Raw genomic sequence first — 17,424 nt, 5'->3', positions numbered from 1 at the left:
CTACACCCTACAGTCATAAACCAGATAGGTTACTGCAAAAAAGCATTCTGTACAATTTCATACAATTATGTTCCAAGAGAACCATATTTACTATCAAGTCAGTTTCCTTTCAAACCAAGTATGTTAATTCAGTATTAAAAACATCCTTTCCATTTCTCATTGTCTACAGGAAAATATAATGAATGAAAATATACCTGAGAGCAACTGCTAAGATACAACACTCCTCTTCTCCTGGTCGCCCATCTGAAACGTTAAATGGTATCCTCAGTCTGTCTTGCTACATTGCTGGATATAAGAGTGCAGCTGTTAGAATTTAGTCAAATATTAAATTATTACATCGCCATTAAATGAATATACTGCCCCAAAGCTAAATTTAACTACAAAACCACTGAAAGTTTATGCAATATGCAGTATGTTTGATCTAGGAGGGAAAGTTAAGCATATATGTATATCTATACATACACAGTGCTAATCGTATTACTATGATAAAGCAGTTTAAACAAAAACATTGTACCTTCTCTTGATTCAAATGCTACCAATATTTTTTGTAACATCAGAACTGTTGAAGATGCTTCATGCAGTTATGCTGACTAGTTTGTGCAAGAAGACGCACGTAACCTACAGCACCAATTAACATAAATATCTCTGGAGAGGGAAACAACGGGCTTTTGTTCACATATCTGATTTGATATACGGTATGCTCCAAGTAATAAAATAAGGCAATGCATTAACAGCCTTTTTGTGCCTCCTGTACATGTAGATATCAACAGCTCAGAGTTCATATTCAGTTCCAAAAATAATGGAAGAATATTAAAATGCACTTACCAGTGTACTTTGTCTCTCAAGCAAAATAAATGAGAAAGGTCCATTTTGACTCTTCCTGCACAGCAGTTGTTCCAGTAGTGAAAAAGACATGATTAAATAAGGTATTAGAATGCAGCTCTGTTGTCACACCAACAGAAAACCCTCACCTCAAAAAACACGCAGGAAAGAGATGTAAAATGATACAAAACGTGATGCTTTCCTCAGTACTTTCATTATTGAGAGTATTGAGAGCTTCAGAATTTCTGAAGCTCTGCAATAACGCTATCATGTACTCATGGAAAAACAATTCCTCTGAGGGGCAGTGAGCAGTAATTTACTTGTTCTAGAGCATAAATGAATGAAAGATGCACTCTTGTTTTAAGAGAAGAAACCCCACCACTACTAACCCAGAACATTTATCTGTACATCATACTCTAACATAACTTCTTTGCTAATTAAGGTTTTTCTCACACTACTCTTTTATTAAGTCGAATGATCAGTCACCTCTATTAGTCCCTCCTTCCTCCATGTGAAGGACTGAGAGGCCAGATGCATTTATTTGGCGACTACCTGCTCCGAACATAAAACATTCTAAAAACAGCATCCTGATGTAACAGAAAGGGAACAGAGTGTTACAGATGGTCAGGGATCAGATGGCTCTTGGGAAGGAGAACCCCATGCCAGACAGTAGCACATAAAGATAAAGCAATGACTTCCAATCTGGAATGCATGGAATGAAGTCGAAAGTGAAAAACCTAAGACACTGGGACTTATAATTTCCAAGGAAGAATTAAAGCAAAAATCAGAATCACAGCTACAGCATTACAGTGAATTAAACTCACACTGAACTACACTGCTACATTTATAGACCAGATTTACGACCGGACACTATTAAAAGAGATAGAGTAACCTGAAAGTATCATGAGAAGAGAACGAGGTCCAAGTTAGCCAACAACACAACCACAATGCATGTAACTCAGCAGTTAGATGCATGTAGTTCAGCAATCCAGATGGCACGACTTCCTTCCAAAGTCATCAAACCATCCTCACGAGGCTGCACACTGAGGGGATGTTAAACAATCATTAGAATTTTTCTAATGTAATTGATGTCTTGTTTTAGCCAGGGATTAAACCAGAAGGGTCCAAAGGGGAGGGTTAAAGGATGTTCCCTTTCTAAGCAAGTCTGCATTTTTGAGAATGCATCTAAGGATGCTTGTGGATAGTGGAAGCATTACCTAGAAACACTGACTGCAAACAACATAGGTAAAGACGTGCAAGAACATAATAAAAGTGAATATAGCAAATATGATTTATACCCTACAGCTTGTACTGCTTCCAATAAGAGGAAAATATACATCAGAGAAGAATACTGAGATCACAACCTATGTATTTGATCACTTTCAGAGTAATAGTCATCATACTGTTGCTTTATGAAGTCAAGTAACATCATCATTTACTCGGCCTTTTAATGACAGTGTATTTCATTAGTGTCTTCTAAGACCTTAAAAACAATCCATCTAATTTCTAAATCTGATTGAATTGGGAGAAACTTGTGTTAAATTGACTGTAACTGATTCTGAAATAGGCTCAGCGTGAATGTGTGTGTTTATTTGCTACCTTACAGCTAAACACATTAAATTTAAATAATTCTTTTAAATAATTACAAGAATGCACCATTTCAAATTAAAACCTCTGGGATTACAGCAACAACTTGTAGGTACACAACATTAGATCCTCAGACAGATGTTAGAAGAGAAAACAGCATCAAAACAGCTGAGGCAGAAAGGTAGAAATACTGCTGTTAGAAGACAAGCTACTAAAATAAAAAGAAACCAAGCTACTAAATACCGATTGTCTTCCTCAATCTGCCATATGAGAAAGTCTCAACACTAGAGAACTTTTCTAGAGAGAAGAAAATGGAAATATCAGCAAGAGTTTATTAAGATTAAAAATGTATATAACAATATATTTTACAACACCTTCTATGTTTTACAGCAGTATTATATACAATCAGCACATATTCTGTACCCGTTCTTCTGTGATTATTTATATTTAAACTATTTGCTTCCTTGAGCTAATTCATTTTTCTTTAGTTTGCAACACGTATCTTACAGTCTCTTATTCAGTCACTGCTCAAGTTGATGCTTCGAAGATCAGGATGCAAATTCAGTAGGTGGAAATCCTTTTGCAAAGGATAGCTGTTCTCATCTAGCACAAAATGGCTCCTAATTTCCAACAAATAGGATGCGCCCACATCTGCCAGCAGCGAATGACACAGATCTGCTACTATCATGCCATAGGTTATATCCGAGGAGGGCACTGAAAAAGACAGAACAATTCGATTTAGTTCTTAACTTCCATAATACCACCTAACATTCAAGTCCTACCTCCATGGAAGCTACGTTGTATTACCAGAAGAATAAACCAGCATCCAAATAAGACGCCACTTCATTCTCATCTTTAAGAAAAGCAACATGCACAACATTTTTCTCTTGACTGTTGAATCACAACATTTGTGAGTTACATACAAAATGAAGATATAATGGAAGCCCGTCTGAAATAACACAGGGGCTGAGACTTGCCTGTTCAGCCTAGAGAAGACTGAGAAGGGATATGATCAATGTGTATAAAAAGTGCAGGAGGCAACTTTAAGAAGCCAAACTCTTTCAGTGGTGTACAGCAATAGCAGTAATGGCCAAAAGCTAGAACAAACGTAGGAAGGTCCACACAAATACATGGAAGAAATTCCTTACAGTGAGGGTGATAGAGCACTGAAACAGGCTGCCCAGAGAGGCTGTGAACTCTCCCTCTTTGGAGATATTCAAGGCCTATTTGGTTGCTCACCTGTGCAACCTGTTGTAGGGAACCTGCCTTAGCAGGGAGTTGGACTTAGTCTCTAGAGGGACCTTCCAACTCCCAAAATTTAAGTTAAACACTTCTCATAGTTATTTACATGACTAACAGATGGCAGCTATTTCTAACAACTTAAGAGATTTTAGTTTGCATATAAGCAATCCATTTAATAGCCAAATATTTAGTTACATATTGTATAATAGACACTCACATCATCTCACCTAATACTGTTGCTACTCAGCTCTGAACTTCAGAGTTTTTCCGATAGCAACTGAAACATTCTCTTTATGTTGCTTTTTTCCCCTTTGTTTTTTTAATTCTCATATACCACACGAATGTTCACCATACTTGTCCAAAACAACCATCTCATACATAACTTAATTGTCAATAAGTAATAATTCCTCTTTCACTGAGAACTTTGCTGCCTACAGTGTTTGTAGCACAAGTTCATTCATGGAACAGTACCTACTGATCTGTTCAGCCAGTCCGCAGGAATATTAAGGAAGATTTTCTCCATCAGCTCAGACACCACGTGTATATTAATCTCATATCCTCCATCTTCTATTGTCATCAAAGCGGGTCTAGGTACAAAAACAAAAGGCTCTCGAAAATTAGCTGCTCCTTTTTGTCTAGTGGAAGCAAAATTTGTGAAGCAAAGTAATACAACATAATATGATCCTCTGCCAAGAAGTAGAAAATTCCTATGCACAAATCTGTCTAATCTGTACAGTTAGAATATGAGCTAGAAATATACAAAATATCACTACACAATGTTAAAATAACTTCTAAATCTATCAAGTAAGCCTTAGTTTGAGACAAATGCAGAAAGGCAGGCTTTAGTCATCTCTTGTCTTTTCCTGAAAGAGGATAAGAACTGCACCCAATGACTTTTTTAAAACCAGAAAGTGTAAACGTGTACAGATAAAACAAATAAAAAATATAAAACATAAAAAATAAAACAAATAAAAGCCATAGTGGTGAGTCTGGTCTCTTTTCAGTAGTGCATGGGGATAGGACTAGGGGTAACGGGATGAAAGTACAGCATAGGAAGTTCCGCACAAATGTGCGGAAGAACTTCTTTACAGTGAGGGTGACGGAGCACTGGAACAGGCTGCCCAGGGAGGTGGTGGAGTCTCCTACTCTGGAGATATTTAAGACCCGCCTGGACGCCGAGCTGTGTGACATGGTGTAGGGAGCCTGCTTTGGCAGGGGGGTTGGACTCGATGATCTCTTGAGGTCCCTTCCAACCCCTACAATTCTGTGATTCTGTGAAATCTGAAGATCTGCTGTTTCTACTAAAGCTTGAATTTCATGTCTTGAGATTCCAGTAGGCTGAAGGTAAAGCTTTTTCATTATCAACACAAGAAGCAATTCTTCTCCAACATCCATTTAAGAAACAATTTTCTCAAGTCAGGTAAGCATACAAAGGAACTGTAATTGCACTTGGGGAACACTCATTACCCTTGTGTCCCCATCTTTTGTTTGGATAACATAACAGAGGCAAAAACCTAAGCCTACAACCACAACCCTAACCAGATCTGGGAGAAATTCACCTAATACGTAACATTTATCCCGATCTGAATAAAAAGAAGACAGTTGTCTCCATTTAAAAAGGGAGATTATTTTAAAAGCACTTTTCACTTTCAATAAAACGTAACAAAAGTAGAACAACACTAGACTATAACATATAGTCTTATATTGTGCCATTACTGAAGCAACCAAACGCTTGAAAATACTTCCATGACTGACATAAGCTGGCATAGTAGTTCAAGGGTGGTGTCAGCACGGTGGTTATTAATATCAGATCCAAGGAGGAGATGATCTTACAGATGAAGCTTGTATGATCATACAGAAATCAAAGCAAGAAAAGCTCCTTTTTGATATTTTGTCAGTAGGTACATTTAGTATTGATTGATCTTTATTTTGCACAGTGTCCTAAACTCTAGCTGCTAGATGTCAGTAAACCCCACTACTGTCAACTGCACTGATTGCTGAGAGCACCAAGAAAGTTCTTGGGAGGCAATAGATTCACAAACACCAGTAACCCTCGATCATAACAGTGACAACCCGTTGGAAAGTTTAGAATGAGTTACGAAGGAGTCATTGCCACCTATGCTGTGCTCCTGCTGAATATTAACAAACTCACTAAAAATATGAAATAAGGATAAGAAAGCTGCAATTGCCTGTTGCAATGAAAAATGAAGAGTAAAGCTTTGAAAACAAAGGCATCCTAAGGATAGTAGTAAGTTCTTAAATTGAAGTTTTTCTATGTCTCTTGGTTTTCAGTATTTCTTTTATCTTTCCTTATTCGTATCATCACAGCCCAGCAGGATTATGGAAGTACTTACACACTACACAGTACTACAGTGAAGATAAATGTTCAGCATTCCGGTCATACAATAATATAGATAAAAGAAAACCATTTAAGCATATGTATGCACACATCTAAGCTTACATCATCGGCATTAATAAAATAAGAAGATTAATTGGATTCACAGCAGATGAACAAAACTGGGCTCCAACACTTCTGTGGAAGAAGTTGGTGAGCTACAGCACTGACACAGGGAATGACTACAGCAACCTGCTGAAGTGGAACCATAGATTTAAGACAACATAATTATCTTAAACTGGAAAGATCTACCACACTATCTATTTAGTAGCTTAAATATTTCCTTTCTTAAAATAATCTTATATTAGGTTTATTAATTCATAATCTTCCCTGAAAGATCATGTCAAATTATAGAATGATCATTAATATCAACATGCATTCAAACACTGATAAATCCAAGCATTGGAAACCTGTATTCATCTTTCTCTCCAGTGAGAGGGCAAATTGACATAATTCACATTCATCTTATGAAAGACGTGGGGGAATCTTTTCAGTTAAAAATAGAACTTTTTGCACTTAATTCCCCCCCATAAGAAAAATGCAGCAAATATTTTAGCTCTGATGCTTAAATTTAGTTAGGGCTTATGAGATTTAAAGAGTTTAATAATAACTCCATAATTATGCTTCTACACGAACTAGATCGGTTTTGTTTCTTAAACACCCATCTTGTGTCACAGTGCCATCTACTGATAACTTCACATTCCTGCTCTCGAAGAAAGCTATTGCAATCATTTGTTCTGTTTCCACAAGCATAAAGAAAATCCAGTTTTAAAAATGTGGTTGTGTGTTGGAATCATAGAATCATCAAGGTTGTAAAAGACCTAAAAGATCATCCAGTCCAACTCTTCACCTATTACCAATAGGTATGTTCACATATTTTCCAACTTGGGCTGCAAGAAGAGACACAAGGAGCTTTACTCTGGTCCTCAAGCTCCTCTTTCATCCTATCTCAATGAAACAGAACTGAATAAACACCTTGTTCACAATATTCAAATCAAGTTCAAAGTTGCATTATGTGTAGATGGAATTATTTGTTCAAAACTAATACAGCAATTCATTGATCTTTGAAAAATCACTTAGAAAACCAGACAAGACTAATCACACATTAAGCACACAATTTATCACGTAGGCAAGAACTTAAAGCAAAGAAAATTGTAATTCATTAATGGCACATATTATTCTGGTTTTGTTTTTTTTTTTTTCTTTTTTACCTGTAGAATATTTTCACTTTGTTGTCTGGCAAACATCTAAAACACTGCTTGTAGATCATGTTCTCATCCGCCTGAAGTTCCAAGCCACATTTGGCACAACCCGAATATGTAATTATAGGCAGAGAAGCCAGAACACGCTCCAGCGAAGTGTCAGCACGGAAGATGAGCTGCCTGTACTGACCAGTTGTAACAGTAAACTTCAGCTCTAAGACACGGGCTTTCACTTGAATCACTCCTAGAGAAACAACAAAATCGCATTCATAAAAGAAACACCATCATTAGGAGAAGATTTAGTTGCTTCTATAAGCATGAATATAATGGTGAAGATTGAGTGTAATTGCGCAGAGTGAAACAGAAACATTTGAAAGACAGATAGAAAATTATTTCTTAAAGACCTATGGGTCTCTATGTATTACATCAAATCAAGTATCACATTGATTAAGTTTCAGATACAGGTTATGGAACCAGGAAAATACTATGACATGACAAGTCTATGATTGAATGACATCAGATGCATTCACACAGTAGGCTGGTAAAATCTCCTACACACTCTAACCTCTGTTCTCAAAAGCAGGGTGGGTCAGTAGAAGCGTAATATAAGCCACAACTAAAAGTAAAAACTAATTTGCCTCCATCATGATTCAGAGAGATGCTAAAAAGTAGAGCTTTAACCATTTGCTTTCCACTGGTTTCACACATACACTGGAGTTAAATGTTGTGAAATTAACTTGATTTAGTTACTTATAAATGTTTAATGCTAACTTTAGAAATAAGAAGCTGTTTTACTCTATTCCTAAAGAATCAAGAGTATCCCATTAACTCTCTTAAAGGCAAATCACACGATGACAATAGTTGGTGTGAGCAACAAAAGGCAGTACTTCTCCAAATGTCCCAAAGCTATTTGTAGCGTGGCACCACACAGCAATAATTTCTTACCTCTATGCTTACAGAATGAAAGCTGCATTCACAGTTAGGCTGCACACCAAGCAGCAGCCTGCTGAATAAATTCAGGCTCTCAGAACTGTGTTAGCTTTAAAAAAATAATAATAATTACTTGGAGAAACATAACTAAATAAGACGTTATTGCTACATACTCTGCTACCCAGACACCACAGTGCTGAAGAGAACAACTTTACCTGAGCATTTCTCTTCCAAATGTGCTGAGAGATTTGTCACTTTCACAAGGGACGCTTTGCTTTTCTGAAACTTTTCTTTAAATGCAATTGCTCTTCTGTCATCATCAAACAAACACTCACAGGATGACCATGGAGTTGAGTGCAGTTCAAAGTCACCTGAGACAGAACTGTGCTGGACCAGAAGGTATTTAAAGTCCCACAGATGGCCTATAGAACAGAAAACAAGTAAACAAGAGTTTAATGCTTATATCTTGGTTAATTTATAGGAAACTGAAGTCATGAAACTAAGTAACCTACAAGTTCTATTTCTTCTTTTCCTCCCCCTATTGGAAAGGTGGGGAAGGGAGGAAAACAGCTGCATAGTGCTTAGCTGTCCATTAGGTCAAACAAAAACAGAAAAAATAGATTTGCTATAAATTATATTTCACAGTTTTTGGTCACAATGATGATTTCTTTGTGTGCACCCTGAGGAATTTTTCAGATGACACTAAGGTGAGTGTCCAAGATGGAAGATAAGCCATCCAAATGGACACAGACAAGTTAGAGAAGTGCCTTATGGTATGATAAAAGCACAGATTGTGTGCCAAATCTGGTCTTTGAACTAATAAGCATTGCCATCATCTTCATACTTTGGGAATCATCTCTTACAAACATTACCTATAACGCACTACATTTTTTTCTTGGAAAGCCCCTTTACAGAGGAGACAAAGGATACTTGGTCTCCTCCACTTTTCCCCCCATCTCCTTGACCTTCTCGTTTACGCTTGTTACAACAGCTCTTAACAACTCAAAGCATGCTTGGAATGCTCACACTAGCAAGATCCTATTGCCATCTCCAGTATTTCTGAGTTAGTCTAAGATTAAGCAACTACTGCAAAATACTACCCAGAGATACACCCCAAAGCAGGACAGTTATGAGTGGTAACATTTGTGGAAGGATATGGGCAGGTATCTACCACAGCTGTCACCTCCAATGGTTTTAGATTTCATCCCTGAATAACTGCAGAATCCTAATCGTCAGATAGAATGTTTAAAAATAGACAAATAAAGGTATGCTCCAGTCCTGGCAACACCAGAGAGTTACAGCTTTCCAGACTGTGCTGGCACATAGATTGTGCCTATCAAACAATGGTCAAATGCTATTCAGCACCCTCAAAGGGAAGAGAATGCCCCTGGATCTGACTCAGTCCCTTTAAGGGTCAAAATATGACCCTTTTTCACTAAGCCAAACTAAGTATTGACTGATTCATACACACATGCTTGCTCACATTCTCATATCCCTGCATAAATACTTTCAGGTGAATATACAGAATGTTGCTGCCATACTTTGGTACGTTCCTCTTTAAACCCCAAAGGTACTTCTGCAATGCAACAAAAGGAAATGCACTACTTCTCACATTTGCCTCGAAAACTTACTCAGCATTTTCCCCACTGTTTTCAGTGGGTTCAGAATTTTACCCCATGTTAGTAACAGCTCCCCAAGAATGCTGGTTCACAACAATGCATTTTATGTTTTCACTAACCTATAACTAACAAAGAGTAAAATATGAATTGAAGGTATGATGACTGTATACCTGCTTGAGGGTTTTCCTTTTTATCATGAGATGGAAAACGTAACTTTTATTGCCAACAGTTGTTAGATGTTTAGAAGAAGTGGAATTCTGAGCAATTCTAGCATATACACACCTTTAAAATTACAAGTCCCTGTTCCTTGCTGTAGAAGACAGATAGTAACATGTACCTCAGCTGTTCTATGACTAGCAGCAAGAACAGGATCACGCGCTTTCCTCATGTAACCCACTCACACTATTAGCTGCTGTGTTGTGTATTCTTGTTCTGTATCGTGGGAGTTACCTTTCTGGCCGTGTTATTTGGACCAAATGTTCACGGTTGGTCTATGATACATATTTGAACAGTTGTGAAAACACTCTTATCTTCAATTTCAGATATAATCTTTTAATCATTAAAACACCAACCACTAAATACACAGAAATCCAGCTAGAGAAGAAGACAAGTTTTACTGAGAAATATAAGGGTTCAAAACTAGAAGGAGTCTCATCACCTCTTCTGCTTTTCTACTTGAAGCATCAGGGAATTATAGTTTTGTGTCTTAGAAATTCTTTGTGAAATTTAGTCAAATTTTTTCAGCTCCAATGCATAGTATTAAAAAATACATTAGAAATTCTGTATTTAAAAAAGAAATAAACCAGCATACTAAATGCTACAAAATTTCTAATAATTTATCTAATAAAAAAGCATGTACCTGCCTACACAAAATAAAAGCCACGCAGATTTCAAGTAGTGAAGTTAACTGGTGAATACTTAAATAGGACTGCCTTCAAGTAGTCCAAGTGGGAGGTCCTGTGATTTATTTAGGAATATAAATTATTTCTCAGATCAAGAGGATCCAGTAGGATTTAGAATCTATATGCAAAAATTTTCAGGTCAGTTACCACTACAGGGTTGTTTAACCTTTCTGGGTTTTATTTTGTACTATATGACAATTGACTTGAGTAAGGTGTACTCAACATCTGAAGTAATAGAGTATTTATTACATAAGTGTATCTACTGATGAGAAATGCATACTTTGAGTAATCAATTTAAAAGCCTAGATTGAACCTTTTAAAGCTGTTAATGGAATCAGAAATCATATGATAGCAACCTATAAATGTTTTACCTTTTCTCCTCTGAAGCTGAGGGCACCAGGCAGCCCCTGCTCCCCACAGCACCATCTTGTAGTGTTGATCTCTGTTCTGTTCTACAGTTAGAATAATTTTTCTCTGGTAGCCTCCTTTGTAGCTATATACAGACTCTGGAACATTTGAAATTGTATGATTAGATAAGCAACAGGACACCTCCCTAGCAGGTATCTAAGCATCCTGGAGCATCTCTCACTGATCATCCTGATAGGTATAAGTACTCAATCTCTCAGCAACAGATTGCCATAATTGGAAAATGAAGTTAATGTATTTTCTGTGGAATATACTCAAGTGACAGCTCTACAAATTCATTACAGCCACATACAACACAAATTAACATTGACAGTACATATAAACCCAACATCAAGATTTTTATGCATCTTTACCTGTAGGTAATGCCTGCAAGCTTCAGTTCCTTGCTAAACTACAATTATTTTTATTTATTGAATCTCTTAACATTTGCTTTAAGTATGCCCTAATCAGAGATGCATACAATAATATAGTCAGAGATTTCTATCTTCAAAAACCTCAACTTATAATGAGTAAATCTGATTCAGACAATCCAGCTGACAAAATGAATGCATTTTTCTCCTTTCGACTGATACAAGCACTAACACAAGATGACAGTGCAACATGATCAAGTCAAAGTGAAAATCATAATATTTAGTACTGAGAAACAGTAGCACATTAAAGAAGCCAATCAGAGCACGTAAGCATGGAAAAGAGGGAAATTCCTTTTCCAATAGTTAGAAATAACATGGCAGAACACCGCATAAGATAACCCTGATTCAGTTTGGTTTTGTTCATTTAACCCCCCCCCAAACTGATTCCTACTGTGTGAAGTCAAAACAGATCTTTTTTTCTCCTGGTAAGAACTTTAATAGGCATTACTTATTTCTGCTGCAGTAAGTATAAGTTGATGCAGCCTTGTAAGCATTTTTATGTTTCTATACTGAGAGCTGATGTATGGCCTGATTGCAAAACAATGGAAGCAAATCATCAATTTTAACATGCAAAAGGGCTTCAGTAACAGGAGCTGCAAAATAACTGCAGTCCCTACTAGAAAGGCACTGGAACAGGTTGCTCAGAGAAGCTGTGGATTCCCCATTCCTGGAGGTGTTCAAGTAAAGGTTGGATGGGGCCCTAAACAACCTAGTCTAGTGGCTGGCATTGCTGCTGTTAGAACTAAGCAACTATATATCATTAAGATTCCTTCTAATCCAAGCCATTCCATGGTTCCATAATTCCATGAAAAGCAATAGTGCATACAACACATGAACTGGTAACAAAAGTCCTTTGGGAGTCCTCACAATACACAGGAAACTCAAATTTCCAGAACAAACCATCTTAATGCAGTCACTTCCTGCTCTGTTTGCGTGAAGGAAATACAAGTACTGCTGTGAGACATTTTAATAGGTTCATAATGGAAAAATCTGTGCTGAAAATTGTAGAGAACTTGCACAGACACACATGCAGGGACAGTAAAAAACACTGCAGATACATAAGAAATGAGAAATATAATGCTGAGCTTTACAATCTACACTAACCAGGAAAAAAAAAAAACAAAAACATTCTGAATGAAGCACTAAAAAGGTGCACAGCTCCAATATAAACAAAAGATAAAATCCTATTATAATTAAAATAATGAGTAATTCCACGTATAATTCTGGAAACCATATGGTTTACAGTCACATCCTAAGTTTTCCTTTGTGGGCATGAGGCACACATGGAAGGCAGATAGAAAGCAAGGTCTGAATTAGTGAAGCCTGACTGTCCCACATGATGCTTTAACAAACAAGCCATTTTTCTCAAGCAATAGTCTACAACAAGAATACACCTCTGAGCTTCAAGAGCCATTAAAGGTAACCTACATACTTTCACTGTAGATAAAGTGTTTATGCCTTTTCAGCATTCCTACTATACATTCCTTATTGAAAACGAATCAAGCACTCAGTGAGCAGGAACACAATGTCAGTGTCCAAGCCCTGCATGCTTCTCACACAGATCTGCATGCTACTGATCAGCTAGCATGCAATAACCTCAATCAGCACCTGATTTCAGTCATTTTCCTCCTGTTCTGTTCCACTTTTCCAGCTATGACCTCAATGAGTGGTTCTTCACAAAAGTATTATTTGTGAATTGTATCAAAAATCTGACTATGAAATAGGAAACAACCCACCATAGGTAAAATGTAAACAGCAATTTTATGTGGCAATTCTCAAGTTCTGACGTTTGAAGTCCATAGCATGAACTTACCTGTTAATATGGCAATGCTGATGATTTTTAAGATTGAGTGAACCAATGTGTTCGGCTGAAGCTGGTCAAGTTGAACATACTGAACGCTGTCCAGTCTCTGAACGTGCCTTCGTGGAATGTCTCCAAAGTGAGGAAATTCTGATGATACATACGCCAATAAGCCATGGAGAACATCACCATCCACTACAGGGTAAACTTAAATAAAAACAACCAAGGTTAGAGGGACACCCCCATCTTTTTTTTTTTTTTTTGAGCTTAGCAGTTCAAATACCAACCGTGTATATTTGAACAAACTAAACCAAACCTGTTCTAAGAACTCTAAGGGAGGAAATCATTGAGATGTGTGACATTTGATTCAAAATTAAACTGTGCTTCATCTGCCTCCTCTTGATAACATCCCAGTGTTAACTATAGTTAAATTAATTTAGGTTACACAGAAAGTAAAAGAGTCCTGACATTACAAACTAAGTAAAAACAGCCATTACTGATCATTTACTCCAAACCTGTCTTAAATAGGTAGCAGTAACCAATGTCAGGAAGACTAAGAACAAAGCAATTTCACCAGGACACTCGTGCTATCTTTCCCCTTTACCCCAGCGCTCCACAACTCAGGTATCTTTGAAGCCTTCATGATCCACAGTCTGTAAATAATTTTCCCTGATCTCATCTTCTTAAGTCTTACAAGGTCCAGGTGAACTTACATAGTGTTTTGTACTTTCCAGCTATTTGCATTTCTATTTTAATCTACATACACACTGCCAATAAAATGTACTACTTCAAACTGATATTTTAACACAATTTTTTGAAGGAAACTTATGCACTATCATCTTACATTCTTCTGGATTGAGAGCTGAGTAGTTCCCCAGATTCAGTAACTGACTGGTAAACGTAGACTGCAGCATTATTTCTCCATACCATTGATTCTCATACATCATGATATCTGTAAGAAAAAAGCAACCTTATTAACTCATGTGCAAACTGTACTGATGTATTTGTAAGTATTCATCAGTACCCATCTTCGTAAGCTGCAGAGAAGTCCAAAAAACAAACAACTAGCACACCTGGTTCGTAACAACACTTTCATGTTAAAACACTGACAGGTTACAGAATACGTCTGGCTATCTAAAGCACTACTGTACTGTTAATGCACTGCTATAATTCAGATTAAACACTACAAACAAAAGAAGGACAACTGAATAATCCCTTCTGAGAGATATTCAATGTCACTATGTCAGGATGATTATAGTAATTCAAATCAATATTGAGTGACATGAGTGATACAAGTGATGTAAGAAAAACTGACTGATGTTCAGCCATAAATCCAAGTTACTAATTACACACCGGTCTATTTCTAACCAGCATTTAAGATCCATACTTAAAAACAAACCACAACCACTTCTCACCTGTAAGTAATACGACATCTCCAGGAAACACAGTGAGGGACCAAAATGCAGCACCACGCCACAGCACCACCTTCCTCTTCGTTTCTGACTGATCAATAACTACAATTGTTGCTACAGGAACTTTACATGAAGATTTGGGTCTGGTCTTCACCTGTATTTCTTTGATAAGACACGGGTGTACTACTGTGACCAAAACATTGTACTTTTGATTTTTGCAACAGCAGTCTTTAAGCAGGGATAGAAGTTTCCCCTGAGGCTTAAACTCCATCTTCTCTTGATGCTCTGTCATTCCAGGACCGGATGGAGGATTTAGATACAATTTCGGTCTCTTTGATTTAAGCTGCCTTTTTGAGTTAAAAATATGGAACAGATCTTCAGACTTGCGGGCTCTTTTATAAGAGCTCTTATGAGAGCTTTCTACTTGAGAGCACAGTATTCCTGAGCTCAGTGGTTCAATATGGATTTCATTTATGAGTTGCCCAGCAGGAATGTTGCACGCACGATGCTCCACTGCATTCTCATTAGTGCTTTCTTCTCTTTTTGTATCTTCAAAGCCAATGTTTTTCTCATCACAATCAGAACTGAAAAGCTCAGGAGAACTTGTATACTCTTGCTTACATTCATTTTCAGCCAAACTGAGACATCTTCCAGCATCAGATTCCAACTGGTAGCCATCACATCGCCTTTCTTCAAGCTTAATCTGTCTTTCTGTCTCCAATAGTCCTACAGTTCTTTTCTGCATGTCATTCTGGTTCTTAAAGTGATCCTGTGCAAAAGCAGCTATCTGACTTAAAGTCATTACACTTCGAAATTCAGTATCAGTCGACACTGCAAGATCTGAACAGTCACTTAATTCTCCTTTTGGTTTTGACTCTTGATTTTGGGGGAAAAACATATTCAGATATCGACTTAAATGTTCATGGTGATCATTCCTATGATCCGATTCAACACCTTGTTCCGCAGACCTTAGTTGTGTGCTGATCTGCTTTGTACTACCAACCAAATCAGAAAGGTCAGAGTCCCTAATTTCCAAGTGACCGGCTTTTCTTTCATTGAGGTCTGAACAACTGCCATGTGATAGTTCATCCCGTCTACCTGATTTCACAGATTCCTGAAGAAGGCAATCTATAGCCTCATCTATGTTTGCACAGATGCATCTATCTTTGGATACTGGAAAATCAGAATCAATTAATCCTCTTGTCTTTTGGGATGTGGTAGCACAAGTTACTACCATGGGTACAAAAGATTTCAAACATTCCTTTGCTATTGTTGATCTCTTCTGTTCAGACTGCTGAGAGCTTGAATCATTTGTGGGAACTGCTGTGACTACAGAGCTTCCTGCCTGAAACACTACACGGTCAGTACCATTGTTTTCTACCGAAAAAAGACTATGTATATCATAGGAACAGTGAAGTTCTTTCCACTTCTCAACAGCAGGTACTGAACTACTTGGTTTGGACACCTCCAGTTGGCTTGGAATACTGGGTGCTCCAACAAAAATATGAATTTGAGGTCTTTTTGTCATTTTTTTGTTTTTAATCTTTAAACAGTTTGGTTTACACAGTAACTAAAATACTAAATACTGCCAAAAATTATATTCCGACTATTCCTTATTTTGAGATATATAAACCTCAGAGGAATATTTAATCATTGATAGAAAACATCACTTAAAGCCTATAAATGCACAATAAAAAATGAAGTTACTTCCAGTGTCAAGCAAGTAAAGAATACCAATTCATTTCTCATTCTGATACTTGGAAACATGACAGATGTAGACTGGTAGTGTAGATCAGTATGCACTGAATAGATCCTAACAGAGTTTCCAGGAATCAAATCTTATTACTAGCTTACCCGTAATCTGAGCAGACTTGTGTCCAGATATTAGAAACATAATTTATAATAATAAATATAATAAAAATAGAGCTACTTACAGTTAGTTAAGAGGAATTCGGTAGAAATGCATTATTTTACACAGCTATACATTAACAAGCCTGATCCAGCAGAAAACACATTACATTAGGGAAACAAATATTTTAAGGTCAGGTCTCAGGATATTACCCCTAACTTAATAAATACTTGATAAAAACAAAGTAGTCACAGTGTAGATTGAGTAAGTGATACAGAAATTGATTTGATTCATATTCCTTTTTTAAATCATGCTGTCCCACTTCTTAGCTTCTCCAGCATGTTAAAAAAAAAAAAACATTAAGCTCACACACTAAAAAAGATACTTTGATTTTCCCTAAGATAGTTGCTAAACTATCATTTTGAAATAGTCAGATACAGCTAAAAGCATTGTATGCATTAAAACGCAGGCACCTAACTACATGTTTAAGCTTCAGCAGAAGCATTAATAAGAGCTGTGGTAGCAGGAGTTCTGTGGAGGCAGGAAACAGAGCACCAGCTGAGGAGTTCATGGACTAATCCAGCTGCAAATAGAAGAAACAACGTTAAAACAGACACAGCAATCAAAAATACATAAGTTGTTCTGACAGTAATGCCTCCTGCTTATTGCCACAGAAATAACACTATTTGATATAAAGCTATAAAGCATTCTTCTTCAACACAGTGACCACTGTTAGCTGTCTATTTTCACCAGCAATCAACAAGAGCCTGCACACTGTGCTTGAAAACATCAGCACCAGTAGAGGTAACCAACTGTAATCACTGCTG

At 37.1% G+C, this 17,424-nt stretch overlaps 1 protein-coding gene across 8 annotated transcripts in view; it reads right to left on the bottom strand.

Moving 5' to 3' along the window:
* Positions 1 to 2,721: 2,721 nt before the first annotated feature.
* The window catches only part of SHLD2 (shieldin complex subunit 2), a 29,091-nt gene continuing 14,388 nt past the window's right edge, over positions 2,722 to 17,424 (bottom strand). For 6 of the 8 annotated variants that reach the window (XM_015866036.1, XM_015866043.1, XM_032445553.1 and 3 more), the window contains 8 exons: positions 14,752 to 17,180; positions 14,181 to 14,288; positions 13,349 to 13,543; positions 11,071 to 11,205; positions 8,394 to 8,600; positions 7,258 to 7,492; positions 4,123 to 4,238; positions 2,722 to 3,123 (listed from right to left, as the gene is read on the bottom strand). In XM_015866036.1, the coding sequence (XP_015721522.1) occupies positions 2,927 to 3,123; positions 4,123 to 4,238; positions 7,258 to 7,492; positions 8,394 to 8,600; positions 11,071 to 11,205; positions 13,349 to 13,543; positions 14,181 to 14,288; positions 14,752 to 16,276 (2,718 nt within the window). In that variant the 5' untranslated portion in view covers positions 16,277 to 17,180 and the 3' untranslated portion in view covers positions 2,722 to 2,926. Of the gene's footprint in view, positions 3,124 to 4,122; positions 4,239 to 7,257; positions 7,493 to 8,193; positions 8,288 to 8,393; positions 8,601 to 11,070; positions 11,206 to 13,348; positions 13,544 to 14,180; positions 14,289 to 14,751; positions 17,181 to 17,424 lie in introns of those variants that run through there. The other 2 variants (XM_015866045.1, XR_001555964.1) reach the window with 2 other exon arrangements.

This window comes from Coturnix japonica, chromosome 6 (genome assembly GCF_001577835.2).
Source record: "Coturnix japonica isolate 7356 chromosome 6, Coturnix japonica 2.1, whole genome shotgun sequence".
NCBI lineage: Eukaryota > Metazoa > Chordata > Aves > Galliformes > Phasianidae > Coturnix > Coturnix japonica.
This window is presented reverse-complemented; position numbering and strand designations above follow the sequence as displayed.